At 54.4% G+C, this 15,160-nt stretch overlaps 2 protein-coding genes across 6 annotated transcripts in view; one reads left to right on the plus strand and one right to left on the minus strand.

The window, feature by feature from the left end:
* The window catches only part of DCAF8 (DDB1 and CUL4 associated factor 8), a 46,067-nt gene extending 42,440 nt beyond the window's left edge, over positions 1-3,627 (plus strand). For all 4 annotated transcript variants that reach the window (XM_070397427.1, XM_070397425.1, XM_070397428.1 and 1 more), the window contains 3 exons: positions 1,449-1,568; positions 1,958-2,074; positions 2,664-3,627. In XM_070397427.1, the coding sequence (XP_070253528.1) occupies positions 1,449-1,568; positions 1,958-2,074; positions 2,664-2,780 (354 nt within the window). In that variant the 3' untranslated portion in view covers positions 2,781-3,627. The remainder of the gene's footprint in view (positions 1-1,448; positions 1,569-1,957; positions 2,075-2,663) is intronic.
* A 1,302-nt stretch (positions 3,628-4,929) lies between these two features.
* PEA15 (proliferation and apoptosis adaptor protein 15) lies at positions 4,930-14,743 on the minus strand. 2 transcript variants are annotated; one of them, XM_070397430.1, is made up of 4 exons: positions 14,619-14,743; positions 8,630-8,803; positions 7,044-7,199; positions 4,930-6,890 (listed from the first exon to the last, which is right to left on the minus strand). In XM_070397430.1, exons 2-4 carry the CDS (start codon positions 8,799-8,801, stop codon positions 6,826-6,828), a joined length of 393 nt encoding a protein of 130 aa, XP_070253531.1. In that variant the 5' UTR covers positions 8,802-8,803; positions 14,619-14,743; the 3' UTR covers positions 4,930-6,825. The 2 variants fall into 2 exon arrangements, with proteins under 2 accessions (XP_070253531.1, XP_070253532.1); XM_070397431.1 differs by lacking the exon at positions 14,619-14,743 and adding an exon at positions 13,845-13,949.
* Positions 14,744-15,160: the final 417 nt, after the last annotated feature.

Here is a 15,160-nt window from a genome sequence, read left to right on the forward strand (position 1 = left end):
AGTGTGCTGATAGACGGAGTGCAAAGGGAAATGGGGTTTCTACTTTACTCTTAGGCTCTTTACTGAGCATTTTGTTTATTTGTAAATATAAAACAAAAGAAGATTAGAAGTCTGTGTGTCAGTTTTATTTTCCATGCTGGCCCCAGCTTACCCTCATCTGTTCTGCAAGGTCAGATGAGGCAGAGGAGGTTGGTCCAGAGAACAGAGAGAGACTTTTTTTTAAAAAATATATTTTATTGATATTTTACAGAGAGGAAGGGAGAGGGATAGAGAGAGCCAGAAACATCAATGAGAGAGAAACATCGATCAGCCGCCTCCTGCACGCCCCCCACTGGGGATGTGCTCACAACCAAGGTACATGGCCTTGACCGGAATCGAACCTGGGACCCTTGAGTCCGCAGGCCAATGCTCTATCCACTGAGCCAAACCGGTTCTGGCCAGAGAGAGACTTTTTGCCAGGGGTTGACTTCTTGGACTGTAGGGTGGCTGCAAGGCTGGGTGGGGTGAGAGGAGTTATGGCTAGGACCACACACACCTTCTTCATTCTTGGTGCCTTTCCTGTCTAGTCTTCACCTGACTAAAAGGCTGAAAATGTTTTAGCAGCTACATCTGCACCAGCACTTCTAATGGGCATGGGAACTGCCCTCCCGTTGTTCGGAAGGCTAAAGTTTCCAAGTCAGACAGCAGGGGGCAGGGGGGCCTTGGACAGGAGGAAGCTGCTTAAGCCAGAGGCCTGTCTGCCTGCCCTAGTTTATTTCTCCTGCTCAGTGAGTACAACTAGAGAGTGGTTGAGATTGAGGCTATGGCTGCCCTAAGAAGCTGCTCTGGTATCCTCCGCCACCCTAGAGCTAGCCCTCCTGTGTTTTTAGGGCAGGTATCAGGATGCTGTCCCCTGAAATGTGCAGGGTTCCCAAGCAGACATGAATGTACCTCCATTACCCCACCACTCCCCACCTCAGCCTCTTCCTAGCCTATGCCTTCCTCCAGTTCGAGTAAACGGTGCCACATCTTTGATTGTTCTCTGCTGCTTTCTTCATTGTTTTTAAATTTGCCACTTGGTGAAAGCCCCTGAGATGGTTTTTTCCAGTCTTGGGTGAGTTGGAGCTGTGGAATGTGTAGTGAATGAAATTATCTGGACCTCATTGCCTTTTTTTGAAGCCAGCATTAAGCGCGGCCAGTCACTTGCCCACCTCTAGGGCTATTTCTGGGGATGAGGCCACCCCTGCCTATACATAGGAAATGAGAAATGGGCCTGGTCTTTTACCCAGTCTGTGCCAGAGTTTCTTCCACCTCCAGGGCTCTGGCTTAGCCTCATAATGGGTGAGCCTGCCTTTCCAGTAGCTGCTCAGCCCTGCTCAGGGATAGTGATTTGGCTCAAGGTGAGTAGTGGTTTTGAAACCATATTCCTCCATACCCCTGAGCCTGAGCTTTCCTCTCCTCCTGACTAGGTAAACTGTCTTGAGCCCCACCCTCACTTGCCTGTGCTGGCAACCAGCGGCCTGGACCATGATGTCAAGATCTGGGCACCCACAGCTGAAGCTTCTACTGAGCTTATAGGGCTAAAGGATGTAAGTAGCTGATTGCAAAAGTTCTTCGTTGTCATAGGAAGGAATAATTTGCTGCCCAGTTATTCAGAAGCACTGCTCTAACCCCTCTCCCCCGCATGCCTGTCCCTGCCTCTCTAGGAACAGTCCCAGTCTGGCGCGAAGCTTTGAAGTGCCTCTGGCTCGTGCTAGAGTGGGGGCAGGGGACATTTTTTAGGAAGAATCATTCTATTTAAAGTCTCCACCTTGTCAGTGGATGGACCTGGGCACCCTTTCCTAATCTAATCTAGCTCCACTTCAGCTTCACAGCTCTAAGGGAAGTCTTTATTGGCTAGAACACCAGCCTTTTCTGATCAGGTCCAGGGTCCCCATTCATTACATACTCCCATGTCCCTAACCCTTTTTTGCTCCAGGTGATTAAGAAGAACAAGCGGGAACGGGATGAAGATAGCTTGCACCACACTGACCTGTTTGATAGCCACATGCTCTGGTTCCTCATGCATCACCTGAGACAGAGACGCCATCACCGGGTAAGCTGGAGTGGGAAGGGAGCTCCCAGTTCTAGTGCACACTTCCTCGCTGCTTTAAAGAGGAACCGGGTGGTCTTGGTTGGGCTTCTATTCATTGTCCCGCATTCCCATCAGAGCCCTGCCCTGGCCTTGGGAGAGCCACTGGCAAAAATGGGTGGCATCTGCTTTTTGTTCTCCATTGCCATTCATGCACAGTGATGTCTTCAAAAAGACAAGGTCATGAGGGTGGGGCAGGAGTTGAGAAGGAATAAGTCTCAGGGAGACCCTTCTGTTTTTCTTCTCATGCCAGAAGAGGCCTAGGGTAGGGTAAACTATGGCATTTGGCTTATTGCCTGCTTTTGTAAATAAAGTTTTATTGGAACACAGCTATACCCATTCATTTATGTATTGTCTGTGGCTACTTTCACACTACAACAGCAGAGTTGCATAGTTATAACAGCTATATGGCCCAAGAGTCTAAAATACTTACTGTCTGGCCCTTTAAGAAAAATTCTGCTGACCCCTGGCCTAGAGTATCTGAATTATATAGCTAAGATCTAACAGGTTTGTCGTTCAGGGAAGTTACTGACAAGCCTTTCCCATTCTACAGCGCTGGCGAGATCCTGGGGTCGGGGCCACAGACGCAGACTCTGATGAGTCTCCCAGTTCCTCAGATACATCGGACGAGGAGGAGGGCCCTGACCGGGTGCAGTGCATGCCGTCCTGAGGCCTCGTACCCAGGAGGGGCGGGCTGGGGCTGCCAACCTGATCCTGCCTGGGAGCCCTTTCCTGTCCTTACATTCAGCTGAAACGCACTTTGGACTTTTTGCTTTAGATAAAAGAAAGAATCCCAGGAGGACAAACCAGAGAGGAGTGAACCTACAGAGTACCTAGGAGTGGGGTTGAGCCCTGGAAGGGGTTCCATGGAAAGATGCATAGGACTTGGTAGAAATGGCCTCTCCCCAAAGCCTTCTGGGGGAGTAGGAAAGGGAGCCTATTTTGTTACCTGGTTTGGGATAAGGAGTGGGGTTTCCTTTTCTTTAATCTCCCTTGTTTCTTGGGTGGGGGTTTGGGGATATAACTGGCTGTTCAGTACCAAGGAGCCAGAGTGGGGGTGGTAGAAGTTCCACTCTCTCTTTGGTTTAGGTTTTTGACCTTTTTTTCCTTTATTGTTAAAAAATCTATGACAGTTATATTATTCTCCACCCGTTCCGCGCCCCCCCCCCCCCCCCCCCAAGATCCTGTTTTTCTGGGAAATCCTTAGAGCCCTTACCATCCACACTCTTCACTTTCCTTCCCACCCATCCATCCTCTCTACTTTTCACAGTGTTTTGCACTTGATTATGTATCCCTTACTCTCTTCTCTTCATCCCATCACCCCCTGATATCTGGTGAGGGAGGTTGGTGGGAAGTGGGAAGAGGGGCAGAAGTGGAGGAAGAATAGGAAGGATGTTACCTCTTCTGTTACTTTAAAAAAAAGTTGTTTGGTGGCAGCAATCTCCCTGTCCCTATCACTGTTAGAAGCCTAATTTTATATCTATTATAAATATATTAAAAAGCAAGTCAAATCTGAATGTATCATGTTAACATTATTGTTAAAGTTGAAATACCTACCTATTCTCTGTGATGGCAATAAAGGGGCTTACAGGAGAGAGTGATGGAGAGTAATGGTGTGGAGGGGGTAGCCTCCTCTTGTTTGGCCAGTAGAGATTGGGGCTAACCCCTTGGGTTGTGAGAGGCTCAAGAATGGAAGGACTCCCAATTTTCCCGTTCCCCGCTTCCATTGTTTCGGGGTTGGGGAAACAGGGCATTGCTTTCAGTTCTTTGCCTCAGGTCTCCTACCGCTCTTGTCGGGGGTTCCCAGGATGGCTCTTCTAACCAGAGACTGGCTCATCCTTAAAACTTGACTCAACTTTGATTTCAGAAAAGGTCCTGCCACTGCAGACGGTCTCTCCTAGGATCGTGTGTGACAGAAGACACTCTTCGCTTTAGCTGTTGTTGCCTTTTTTTTTTTTTAGCTGCTTGATTCTTTATACCATCAATCCCCACAACAGCAATCTTCCTAGTAATGGAAGAATATATATAGGATAAGACCACCTGGGCTTTCCTTTATACCTTATCCACATCTTATCTTGGGCGTGAGGGACAGGCAATTCATCTAAGGATTGATTAAGGTGGCTTGGCCTTGGACACCTTTCTTCTCACTGGTCACTGAATATGAAAGGCCCAGTTGAATTCTTGCCCTTAAATGCTTTTGCTGCTATTTCTTTGCACCCTCAACCAGGAATTCTGCATCCTGCGGCAGTCACATTCTATTAGAACAGGCTAGGAACGAAGGGAAGAGGAAAAGGGTGGAATTCCCGACACTCCTTCCTTCTGCCCCTCTTCCTAGCGGCTCTTCTTTCGGAGGTTGGGACTATGTGCTGACAGTGATCTGTGCTGTTGCTAATGGGTGAGGTGATGGAGTGGGCACAAAACCATGCGCTCGGAATTGGTTGTATATTTTCTCTTGGGAAAGCCCCCCACCCCGGACGGCTGTATGTAGTGGGCCAGTCACTTGTGATGGGCTATTTTTGCTCCTTCCAACATAGGTACCTGGCCCTGCCCTTATTACACTTTAGGAAATCTAATCTGGAATATCCATGTTTCCAGTGCTTGGGCTCCCAACTGGAGACTGTTGTAGGTGGAATAGGCCCCATAGCTCAGTGATACCTAGGAGATGGGGCAGGGGAGATACTGTTAGGGGTGTTTTCCTGGCCTGTTCCAGGCTGCAGTGAGGGATTTGGGAGTAAATACTGCTTTCCCTCCCTTACCAGCCATTCAGAGACTCCAAAATCCTGATCATTCATCTGAGTTCTAGAATCAGTCAGATACAGTTACAGTCAATCACCTTTATTCCAGGGTTAGGACAAGGCCGTGCACATTACACAGAGGAGCACAGGAATGAGCAGTCTCACAGCAATACCGGGGGGGGGGGGGGGGGGGGGGGGGGGGATGGGGGACGGGGGGAGGGACGGGACAGTTAGTCTTTTTAGATGATTTTGCCTTACAGAGCAATTACTAGACTGCTGAAACGACCCTGTCTGCCTTCTTCCTATCTCATCCTCTCCTCTCTTCAAAGGAAGGCTCCTACTCATTCTCATTCATCCTCATTCTCGGTCTCTTGCTCTCATATAATATACCCTTACTGGAAAGACAATTAATTCATGCTCATTTCCCTTTCCCAATTCTGCAAGTCTTTCTCTCTCCTTCAGGGAGAAGCCAGACAGGGCTGGGGAACTTGGGAAGGTCCTTTAAGGCAAAACTGGAGTACTCGAGGTGTATGTGTTAAGGCAGGTGTCCGCAGCAGTGGCCAGAGGGGACAGGCAGGCTGGGCTGGGCTAGGAGTGGAAGGTGCTCTCCAACCAGTCTGGCTTCTTCCCTCTTCCAACAGCCACCCCTCCCATTCAAGTTTTGCTCCCACATCCTAGAAGCTCCTAACATAAACTTTCTCTAGTCTCTTGAGATTACATGTGAATTTAAAGTTAAAAAATAAGTTTTGTTCTGACTATGTAGGAATTTGACTCTGCCACTCCCTTCATTGTGGCATTCACCTCCCACCCCCACTCTGGCCTAGACAATAAGTTAATGCTAGACACCACAAGAAAGGGCAGACATGGCAGTGTGGGTTTAATATACATATATGTAGAATATATATGTACACACAGTTAGCACGGTCAGGCAGGAGGCCGGGGTCACTGTACTTGTAGTGATTTAGAGAGGAGGCGTTCACAAGCCCAAGGCGCCAGGATGCGGGAGAGGGGTTCCCAAGTCCCTTCCTGGGTTGAATTGGGGGTCAGTGCAAGGAAAACACTGTCATTAACTCCTTCCCTTACTTCGGGCTTGGGGTGTTCTAGACCAGGGAAAGGGAAAGTTTCCTACATAACCACTCTGGGACTCTGTAGGTGGGGGCAGAATTGGAGTGAAAACGTCAGAATCTCGTTCCCCAACCTCCAGAGGCTCGGGGTCAGTATGTGCAACAGTCTGAGTAGGAATAAAGGAGGAAAAGGAGCCCCTCAGCCCCGGCTCAGGCTCAGTGGGGCGTTCTCCCAGCACAGTCTCTCCAGAGCAGATGGGTGGGGGAACCTAATGCTGGGTGCTCTGCTTTGGGGCTAGGAAAGGATCCATGGTCCTGTCATTCGATCCTGGCTCATACCCATCTGAGGGGAGCACAACAGGACCTGCTGGTACCGAGGCCCCTCAACCTGAGGAATAGCTGGACTCCACAGCCAGTCCAGCCTGGGGTAAAACCGAACTCTGAACTCGGGCTTTTCTTTGCCCCTCCCAGGTGGAGGTTGGGTAGCCTCTTCACCTTCCCTCCCGCCTGCAACTCCTGTGTCTCACTCCCACTTTGGCTCCTCAATGTAGGAACATGCAGGTCCATTTTGCTCTCACGCTTGCGAGAGGTGGTGGGAAAGCGGAGAAAGGGGGAATAGGAGGAATGTGCCCATTTCTATACGCAGTTTCCCGAGAGTGGGAACACTCAGCCCCCACCCCAGCCTCTGACCCCCAGCCCCTCACAAGGAAGAGGAGCTAGATGAGCTAGACATGTAGACAGACAGCCAGAGCGTGTGCACACACACACACACACGCACACAGTAAGGGGGTTAGGACCAGGTTAGTAAGTGAGTAGATTTGTGGGGGTGGGGGGTGCCTTTGCCCCCTCCCCTGGAGGCTGGGGGAAGAGAGTGGTCCTATGAAGGTCCAACCTTCCTCCTCTTCCTCCCCCTTGCTCAGGCTTTCTTCGGTGGAGGAGCCAATTTGATGATCTCTTCCTCAGAGGGCTGCCGGATAATGTCTGGGGGCAAAAAGGGACATGTCCAGGGATGGAATATGGGAGACACCAGGCAGGCCCGTTGAACATCAGCCTTCATGCTCCCAGAGTGCAAGCAACTCCAGGGATTAACCACGGGAGAGGGCACAAGTGCACAGTAAGGGCAAGGCCTCTTACCTTTGTACTTCTTGGCACTGGGGATACGGGTTAGCTTGGTGTCCAGCTCATCCTCCTCAGAGATCTTCAGAACACGGGTTCTGTAGTCAACCACCATAGTGAGTAGGTCAGGTCGGCGAGAGATCTCAAAGATGTGCTCAATGTAGGAGAGGTTGTCTGGAGCAAGGCAGGAAATGGAGGGTTAGAGCTAAGCTGTGTGTGTGTGGCGGGGGGGTGGGGGTGGGGGGTCAGCCTCCCCCATTCTACCAGATCAGGCCTCTGGAACCAAGACTGAGTTGCTCACAGTGGGTATCAGAGGGGGCAACAGAAGAGGAGGAGCCACTAAGCCAAGAAAAGAAAGCTAAGGTGCCAAAGAGCAGTAAACAGATGACTGTTCCCAAGGAGAGCAGAGCTTCCATCAGTGATGATTCTAGAACACGGATTTAGAATGAGGGATTTAGGTTCAATACATGTGACGTCGGGGGCGGGGGGGGGAGGCAAAAGAGAAAAATTAACTGGCTTCCAAATACTCCCCACCCACCCTGAGCTGCTTCCACTTTTCCTCCAAGCAAGCTTCAGAAAACATTTCCTGATAGCACAGGTGGGACTGGAGGGTGGGATCTAGACAACCCAGGGCTACTTCTGGGCCCAGTAAAAGGTAATTATCCACGAGAGAAGGCACAGCCATGACCAGAGGAGGATTTCCCTGACCTGGCCAGCTCTAAGGCCTTTTCCCTGGCTCTTCCGCTGACCACTGCGGTAGTAACTGGAACCTCCTTCTCAGCCTCCCTCTGCTACACCGACTCAGATCACTCACCTCACCTATCAAATGCCCTGTCACTCAAGGCCCTTCACAGCACAGCCTTAACTTACCCTCCAGCCACTTCTGCACATACTCTGTGCCCCAGCAAGCAAAGCAGGGCTTCTTGCTTTTCCAAACATACCAGCTACTCTCCCACCTCCAGCACGATGGTCCTGGCCTAGCATCCCTCCTCTGGATTCTGCCTTTGAAATCCCACTTGCCTTTCAGAGTTATTTTTATACACCAATTGCTCCCTAAAGCCCCTCCACAGTTGTGGTCTCTGAAGGTGGATAAAACCGCCCGGCTGGTTCGACTCAGTGGATAGAGCGATGGTTTGTGGACTGAAGGGTCAAGGGCACATGCCTGGGTTGCTGGCTCGATCCCTGGTAGGGGGTGTGCAGGAGGCAGCCCATGAATGATTCTTTCTCATCATTGATGTTTCTCTCTCCCTCTCCCTTCCTCTCTGAAATCAATTAAAAAAATATATTTTAAAAAGTGGATAAAATTTTAGAACTTGGGATTTTATTTTAATTTTATCACTTTCAACTTATGTTTTAATATTGTATTATATATAATAGCACTCTCTGAATAATGTTTTTTACCGACAAGAACAAGCTGAAGAATGTAAAGGCCATGGACCTAGAGCCCCTCCACTCTTGGAGCATTTTAATTCTGTCCTGCCTTGCCGGGGGGTGGGGGGGGGGGAGCACCCGGTTGTGTATAGGAGCTCGGAGCTCATTTCTATTTGCTGAATGAACTGAGCCCCAGAACAGCTGCTGGCAGGAGGCCTGGGGCCCCTCCCCACCTTTGTCCAGCTTGTTGTGGCTCTCCAGGAAGCTGAACCAGGCGCTGCCCGTGGTGATCTCCTCACTCTTCTCACTGGGGATGTCCTCCTTGCAGGCCGACTTGAGCTGCTCCAGATCTTCCAGGGTGATGTTGTTGGTCAGGTCCTGGAGGAGGGTCCCGTACTCGGCCATGACTGGGGTTGGGAGGAACAAAGGGAGGGAGGCTGAGCCTGAAGTGTGGAATCTGGTTTACTCACTGGCACTTCCCACTCCCTCCTCCACCCCACCAGGCGAGTGCCTAGAACATGGAGGCTGGGGAGGGCCAGGGCTGGAAGGAGAAAAGAGAGGGAGGGGGAGCAGACAGGAAGATATTTGGAAGCTAGGGACCAGGCTGGAGCCTGGAGAGAGAAGTTACACTGCCTTCCCCCCATCTTTTCTCTTCATTTTACCCTTCTAACAGTAACCCTGGCAACAGCTCCCCAGACTGAGGAGGCGGTTACCATGGCAACCTGTTCTGGAGCTTCTCACCAGCTGCCTCCAAGTCCCCCCAGAATCACCTCACCCACCTGCAACCCATTAAAAAAACAACAACAAAACAACTCTAAAACAATGACCACAGGGACGGGCTTACTGTGGCCTAGAGAAGTGAGAAGGGGCTGCAGTTGGCTGGTCTTGTGTTCCAGCTTCCAATTTTCCCCAGAAGCAAAGGGGTCCCTCACTCAACTCCCACCACCCCACGAATGACTCATTTTGGAGGGATGCCTAGTTGCTTGGTCTAATGGTCCCCTGGCCCCTCTGCTCAGCCTTGTATTCAGTCATTAGGGCTCAAGGTGTGGGGGCGGGGAGGGGAAGCAATGGGCCGCTTTCCCCCTTGATTGCTGCTGGTCCTCCATACAGCCATCTCCTAGCCTTTGTGCTGTGCCTTCAGCCCCAGCGACCAAGAATACCAAGCGGCTGGCTCTGGCCCCCTGCCAGTTCCCAGGCTGCTGGGTGGCGGGGCAGGGGTTTCGATGCATCACTGGGAGAGTCTGGCAGGAAGGGGGCTGCCACTCCGGTTTGCATCAACATCCCACTGGCACTACCTTCGGCAAGACCTCTCAGAAGGGGCTGGGCCAGGCTAGATCTCCCCCAGGCCTTTCCCCACCTCTCCTGGAGACCCCAGGTGGGAGGGAGAGAACCTTCAAGGCCCTCCTACTCACTAAGATAGGAACTGCGGCTGAGACAGAAGACGGGTCAGACCTTAGCTTGAACTTTCTGGATTTGATAAAATATGAATCTCTAGTGAGTTTTAGTGCCCCCCCCCCCACACACAATGAGTATATATTTTATCAGAAAAAGTAAAGCAGCCCTGGCCAGTTTGGCTCAGTGGGTAGAGCGTCAGCCTGCGGACTGAGGGGTCCCAGGTTCGATTCCGGTCAAGGGCATGTACCTTGGTTGCGGGCACATCCCCAGTAGAGTGTATGTGGGAGGCAGCTGATCGATGTTTCTCTTTCATCGATGTTTCTAACTCTCTATCCCTCTCCCTTCCTCTCTGTAAAAAATCAATAAAATGTATTTTTAAAAAAAGTAAAGCAGATCAGAGTGGGACAAGTTGCGCAATGACCTTGTACTTGACAGACTACCCACAAATCACACCGACAATGGGCTGGGAATGTGGCAGGTAACAGGGGGCTGGTTGACACCCCCTATGTTCCTTAGTTCTGGCCTACATGCAGGGAAACTGAGGCAGAGAGGCATGGCATAGTAAGGGACATGGAACCAGAAGTCGCCACTCCCAGCCCCCTACTTGGACCAGAACAAGCCTCCCTTGGTGGCAGGCAGTGTGACACAAATACACAATGAGCCAGGCAGCAGGGCCAGCACCACCCCCACAAGAAACAGGCACTTCCAGGCACACTCACTCACACACCCAGGTCCAACCAGACAGAAGGACCCCGCAGTGGCCCTGCCAGGCTGGGCCAGGAACAATGCGCTCTGACTGTCAGCACCAGGAACCGTCTCTGCCTTGAAATGTAGGTCACAGCAGCAGACTGGAGCCCAGCTGCCCCCTCCACTGATAATCCGAGGGCAGGAAAGGGGGGGAGGGATGTTAGGGCAAAAGGGATGGTGGGGAGGGAGTAGTCCAGGGATGAGAACAATGATGGAGGCAGGGGTGTGAGAACTGAAAAGGAATGGGCCTGGGAAGGAGGCAGGAAGCCCCAAGAAGACCCTGCCCCAGTGGCAAAGTGGGACAGGGTTTAGGGTCACCTGCCTGGCTTTCACATGGAAGAAGTTTGTAAATAGATCTGGTGGGAACGTGTGTGTGTGTGTGTGTGTGTGTGTCCTGGGAGGAGGTAAGATTTGGGGCTTTGAATCTAAAAGATTATAGGGAGGTGGGAGGGAAGGGATTAATGTGTGAGATACTCACCCACATGGGTGGGTAGGAGCTTTCTAAGAGTGAAACAGATATAGAGAGAAGTGGGGTGGCATGTTGAGTGGAGGGGGAAGTGTGTGTGTGCCAGGTTCCACGGCGGATGCCCACTCCTGGGTATGGGCATGTGTTCGGGAGCAGGCAGTGGGTGTGTGGATGTGAGTGTGGTCTGTGTGTGTGGATGTGACTGAAGCAGCTGAGAGCATATGTAAGGAAGATAACCGCAGGCTCACATCCAGAGAAAAGAGGAAGGGGTGAGGGGGCCCCACAGAATGGAGGAAGAGCTGGGGTTGGGAGAAAGAACAGGCTGCAAGCGAGGAATCATGGGGGAGGGGGGCAGGGAGCACAGTCCAGGAGAAGGTTGCTGCCTCAGCTCAGCAGTTACCATGGCAACCTCTGTTCTGGGTGCCCCCACCTCAGTCGTCAGGACAATGACACCACTGGATGGGAGGGTGTGTGGGGAGTTGTAAGAACAGACTGACAAAGCAGGAGTAAGGCTCCTTGAGGCGCAGGGAGAGGCAGCTGAGTGGCCTCCCTCCCTGGAGAGATCCCAGCTGAGGCAAGAGCAGGATGGTTTGGGGGTGCAAGGTGGAATCCCCTTACATGGCTCGCAAGTCTCGCTGAAAATTGTCCCTGGGGTGGTGTGGCCATTTGGGGCTTTGCAGGAGTTTGGCTCCTTCACGCTCCATGTCACTTTCCTCACCGAGTCCCAGAATCCCTGAGGGTCTACGGGGCCTCCTGCCCTCCCGGCTCTGAGGAGCCCTCCAGGTCTGGAGCAGGGCAGAGGCTGCCCAGGGAACACCAGGCAGCCTGGGCGAGGCCATTCTTGGGACAGGATACCAGGGCAGGAACCAGGAACCGGGAACCGGGAACCGGGGCCAGGCTGCCAGGAAGTCAGCCCCTCCCCTCCCCGATCATTCTGTGTTCTGCTCACACCTACCTTCCTTCCTTCCTTCCTTGCTTCCTTCCTCCCTCCCTCTCCTTCCAAGCTGGCCCCAGGTGGAGCCCTGTCAAAGGTCTGTCCAACTTAGAACACTGAAGCGGAGGGAAGGGGCAAGAATAGTATATACTGACCTTTTAGGGGCCAAGTTGGAAGCATGACAGGTAGGTGCTCCATGGACAGTGGGGAGGAAGGAGCAGGCCTGGGGGGCACCTTAAGAAGCCTAGCAAAATGGGCTCATGGGATGACCACCTGTGGAGGTGGTGGCAGCACCAGGAGCATTTCTGTGCATTCTGCCGTTAATTCATGATTCTCCCCTCTCCCGAGCATTTGCTTCCAAATCCTCAATAAATGGAAAAAGCCTGAGGATTGGGAGCTGCCGCCCCTCTCCCTCACATCTGGGGCAGCTGTCTAAGGCTGAGGGGAGGGGCCAGGAGGTCCTGCAGTGGGTGGGGGGGGGGGGGGCGGGGAGGGGCGGCGGCTTGTAGGCATCCGTCTGTCAGTCCTGGGGTGGGTGGGGGGAGAGGAGAGGCAGAGAGGTGGAGAGAGTGCAGGCTTCCTATTTTAAATTTTATCTGGCCCCCAAATTCCAGCAGTTCTGTAGTTCATCCCTAATTATTTCACTAATATCATACTCTTACTCAACTGACTTCTTCCCTGAGCTTCCATTCAGCCTGTGTGTGTGTGTGTGTGTGTGTGTGTCTGTGTGTGTGGTGGAGGGGGTATCTTTATTCCTGTAATGGAAAATAGGGCTCGAAGACTCCAGAGCCAGCCTGGGAGTGACAGGGGCAGGACACCTGGTCTCTCGGTGTCCAGTTCAAGCAGCAAAATGGGTCGCCCCTGGGCACAGGGACAGTGTGAAGCCCTTGGCCCTCAGTCTAAGAGGAGAAAGACCAGCCGGAGATGAGGAGCTACTTGGCATTGGACCAGGCAGGGCAGAGTAGGGCCACCTGGCAGTGAGGAGGGGTGAGGCATGTGCCCCACTCCCCTCATCTGGTTGTCTCTTCCTTGTCCATTCCCTCTCCCTGACCCCTTTCCTTCAATGGGCTTCCATCCCATCCCACTCGGTGGTGGCCATGCATGCGTAGGACTCCCGGGCTCTGTGGCTCAGCAGCCCCATCTGCACATGCAGAGCTACTACTCTGTTAGGAAGGAGTAGCTTCCCTGCTGCGGAGACAGTCAGGCTGGTGGGGAGGAGCCCAGGTGGGTTGGCAGCACACACATTGATGATGCCCCCCATGGCGCCGGGTGGCAGAGAGAGAGAGGATGGCAGGGCAGGCGGGGCTGTGGCTCTCCTTCATGCCTGACCTGACGATGTGTGCACACACGATGGGCACAGGTGTCAGGGAGTGGAGCAGGCAAGCGGGGCTGTCAGCAGCCTAGGGCATATCTGGCAATTTCCCCCACGCAATGTTTAACCACAAAGGGAAGAGCAATTAAAGCTAATCGCTCCCACAGCCTGGGGGCCGGGCAGCTCGTAGGGCCACAAAACACGGATTCAGCATGTTTGCCCAACTCCCTGTGGTCTCACTTCTCGTGTCTCCCCACCATCCTGCTTCCCTCCTCCCCAGGTTCAGAGCCCCTGTCCTCGCCACCCCTGCACCCTTCCGTCCATAAGGACCAGCTCTGTGGCTCACTTCCTCCCTCCCCAGCCCCCTGGCTGCATCTCCGTCCCTCTCACACACATTCCCTTCATTCTCTCTCTCTGACTTGGGCTCCATCCTTGGCTGACTCACTCATTCTTTCATTTTCTCCCTCTCCCTTGCTCCCACCCCTCCTCCATCCCTTGGTCATTCTGGTGCCCCAAACCCAGCCATTCTCAGAACCCTGGGTCCCAAGGGTAACCAGCAGAAGTGGCCACCAGCACCCCTACTGCCCTACTCACCAGCTTCGGAGCACCAGGCTCGCTGGCCCTCAGCTGCTGTCTCCCTGTCCTGGAGCCAAAATGCCCCCTCTTTTCCCAGTTCCGAAGAGGGGCAACCTGAAGCCCAGGGAGAAGACGCCGGAAGATGAGGGTGGACGCGGGGACAGGCCCCCCACTGCGCGGTGATGCTCCCCCGGGAGACTGGAGAGCGGGCGGGGTGGGGGTGGGGGTGGGTGTGTAGCGCAGGGACGCGTGTGACCCGCCGCGCGGGCGTGTAGGAGTCACATGGGTGTGTGTCACCGCGTGTGTGGCGGGTCCCTGGGAGGTGTGTGTGTGAGGGGGTAGGTGATGTGTGAAATTAATCAGGGTTCCACGTTAGCTACATTCACTCCTCTACACCCCCAGGCCCGCCCCTCCCTCGGGACAAGCCGTCGCCAGCCCCACCGCTGCCCGGGTGCGGAGGGCGCCGGGGCGCACGGCTGGGGCGCACGGCACGTCCGGAGCAGCGGGCCGGGCCGGCCGGCGGGAGTGGCCACCCTGGGGCCAGCCTGCAGCCGAGGAGGGAGGGGCGCCGCGGGGCGGGAATCAGGCCCGTCGCCCTCCCGGCCGCGGGCCAGGGCATCCACCGGGCGGAGCCGCCGCCTCGGGCACAGGCTCGCGGCGCCCCGCGGGGACGGGGCCGGGGGCCTGACCCGCGGACCCGGGGCCCCGCGCCCGCCCGCCGGGCCTCGGACCCACGTCCCTCCCAGCCCCGACCCGCCCGGCCCTCCCGCCGCCCTCCCCGGGGCCTCTCACCGCCTGGGGCTGAGCGCGCGGGGCGCGGGGCGCGGGCACTCCCTCCGGCGTCCGCTTCCCGAGCCGCGTCCGGAGCCTCCGCCTCGGCTCCCGCCGCGCCGCTTCCGCCCGCGGAGCCCGAGCCGAGCCCAGCGCCGCGCCCCACCCGCCGGCCGTGACGTCAGAGCCGGGGAGGGGCGGGCGAGGGGCTGGGGCTCTGCAGCCTCCGGGGAGGGGGAGCTGCCTCCTCCCCAGTCTCAACCCCCCACTCTCAGGTCCAGTCCTGCCCCTCGGGGCCACCCTTCTCCCCGACGACCTTGCGTGACTACCGCGGCCGGGCCCTGGGGCACCGATCGAGTCAGTGGAGGGGTCCGAAGGCCTTTGGCGCGGGGTCCTCTTAGCGGCCTGACTTGGGATTTGGAAAAACCTCTACCCCCACCTCTGGGTCGTGGGTAATGAGCGCCCCGACTACCCGCGTTGGAGGCAGAGGGTGGGACCAGGAGCAATCCTGGGGCCTCCTTCACTGGCCCTGCGGCCACAGATCTCCCTCTAAGATGAAGCCA

This window comes from Myotis yumanensis, unplaced genomic scaffold, assembly GCF_028538775.1.
Source record: "Myotis yumanensis isolate MYYU_CA2020_CCGP unplaced genomic scaffold, mMyoYum1.0.hap1 SCAF_17, whole genome shotgun sequence".
NCBI lineage: Eukaryota > Metazoa > Chordata > Mammalia > Chiroptera > Vespertilionidae > Myotis > Myotis yumanensis.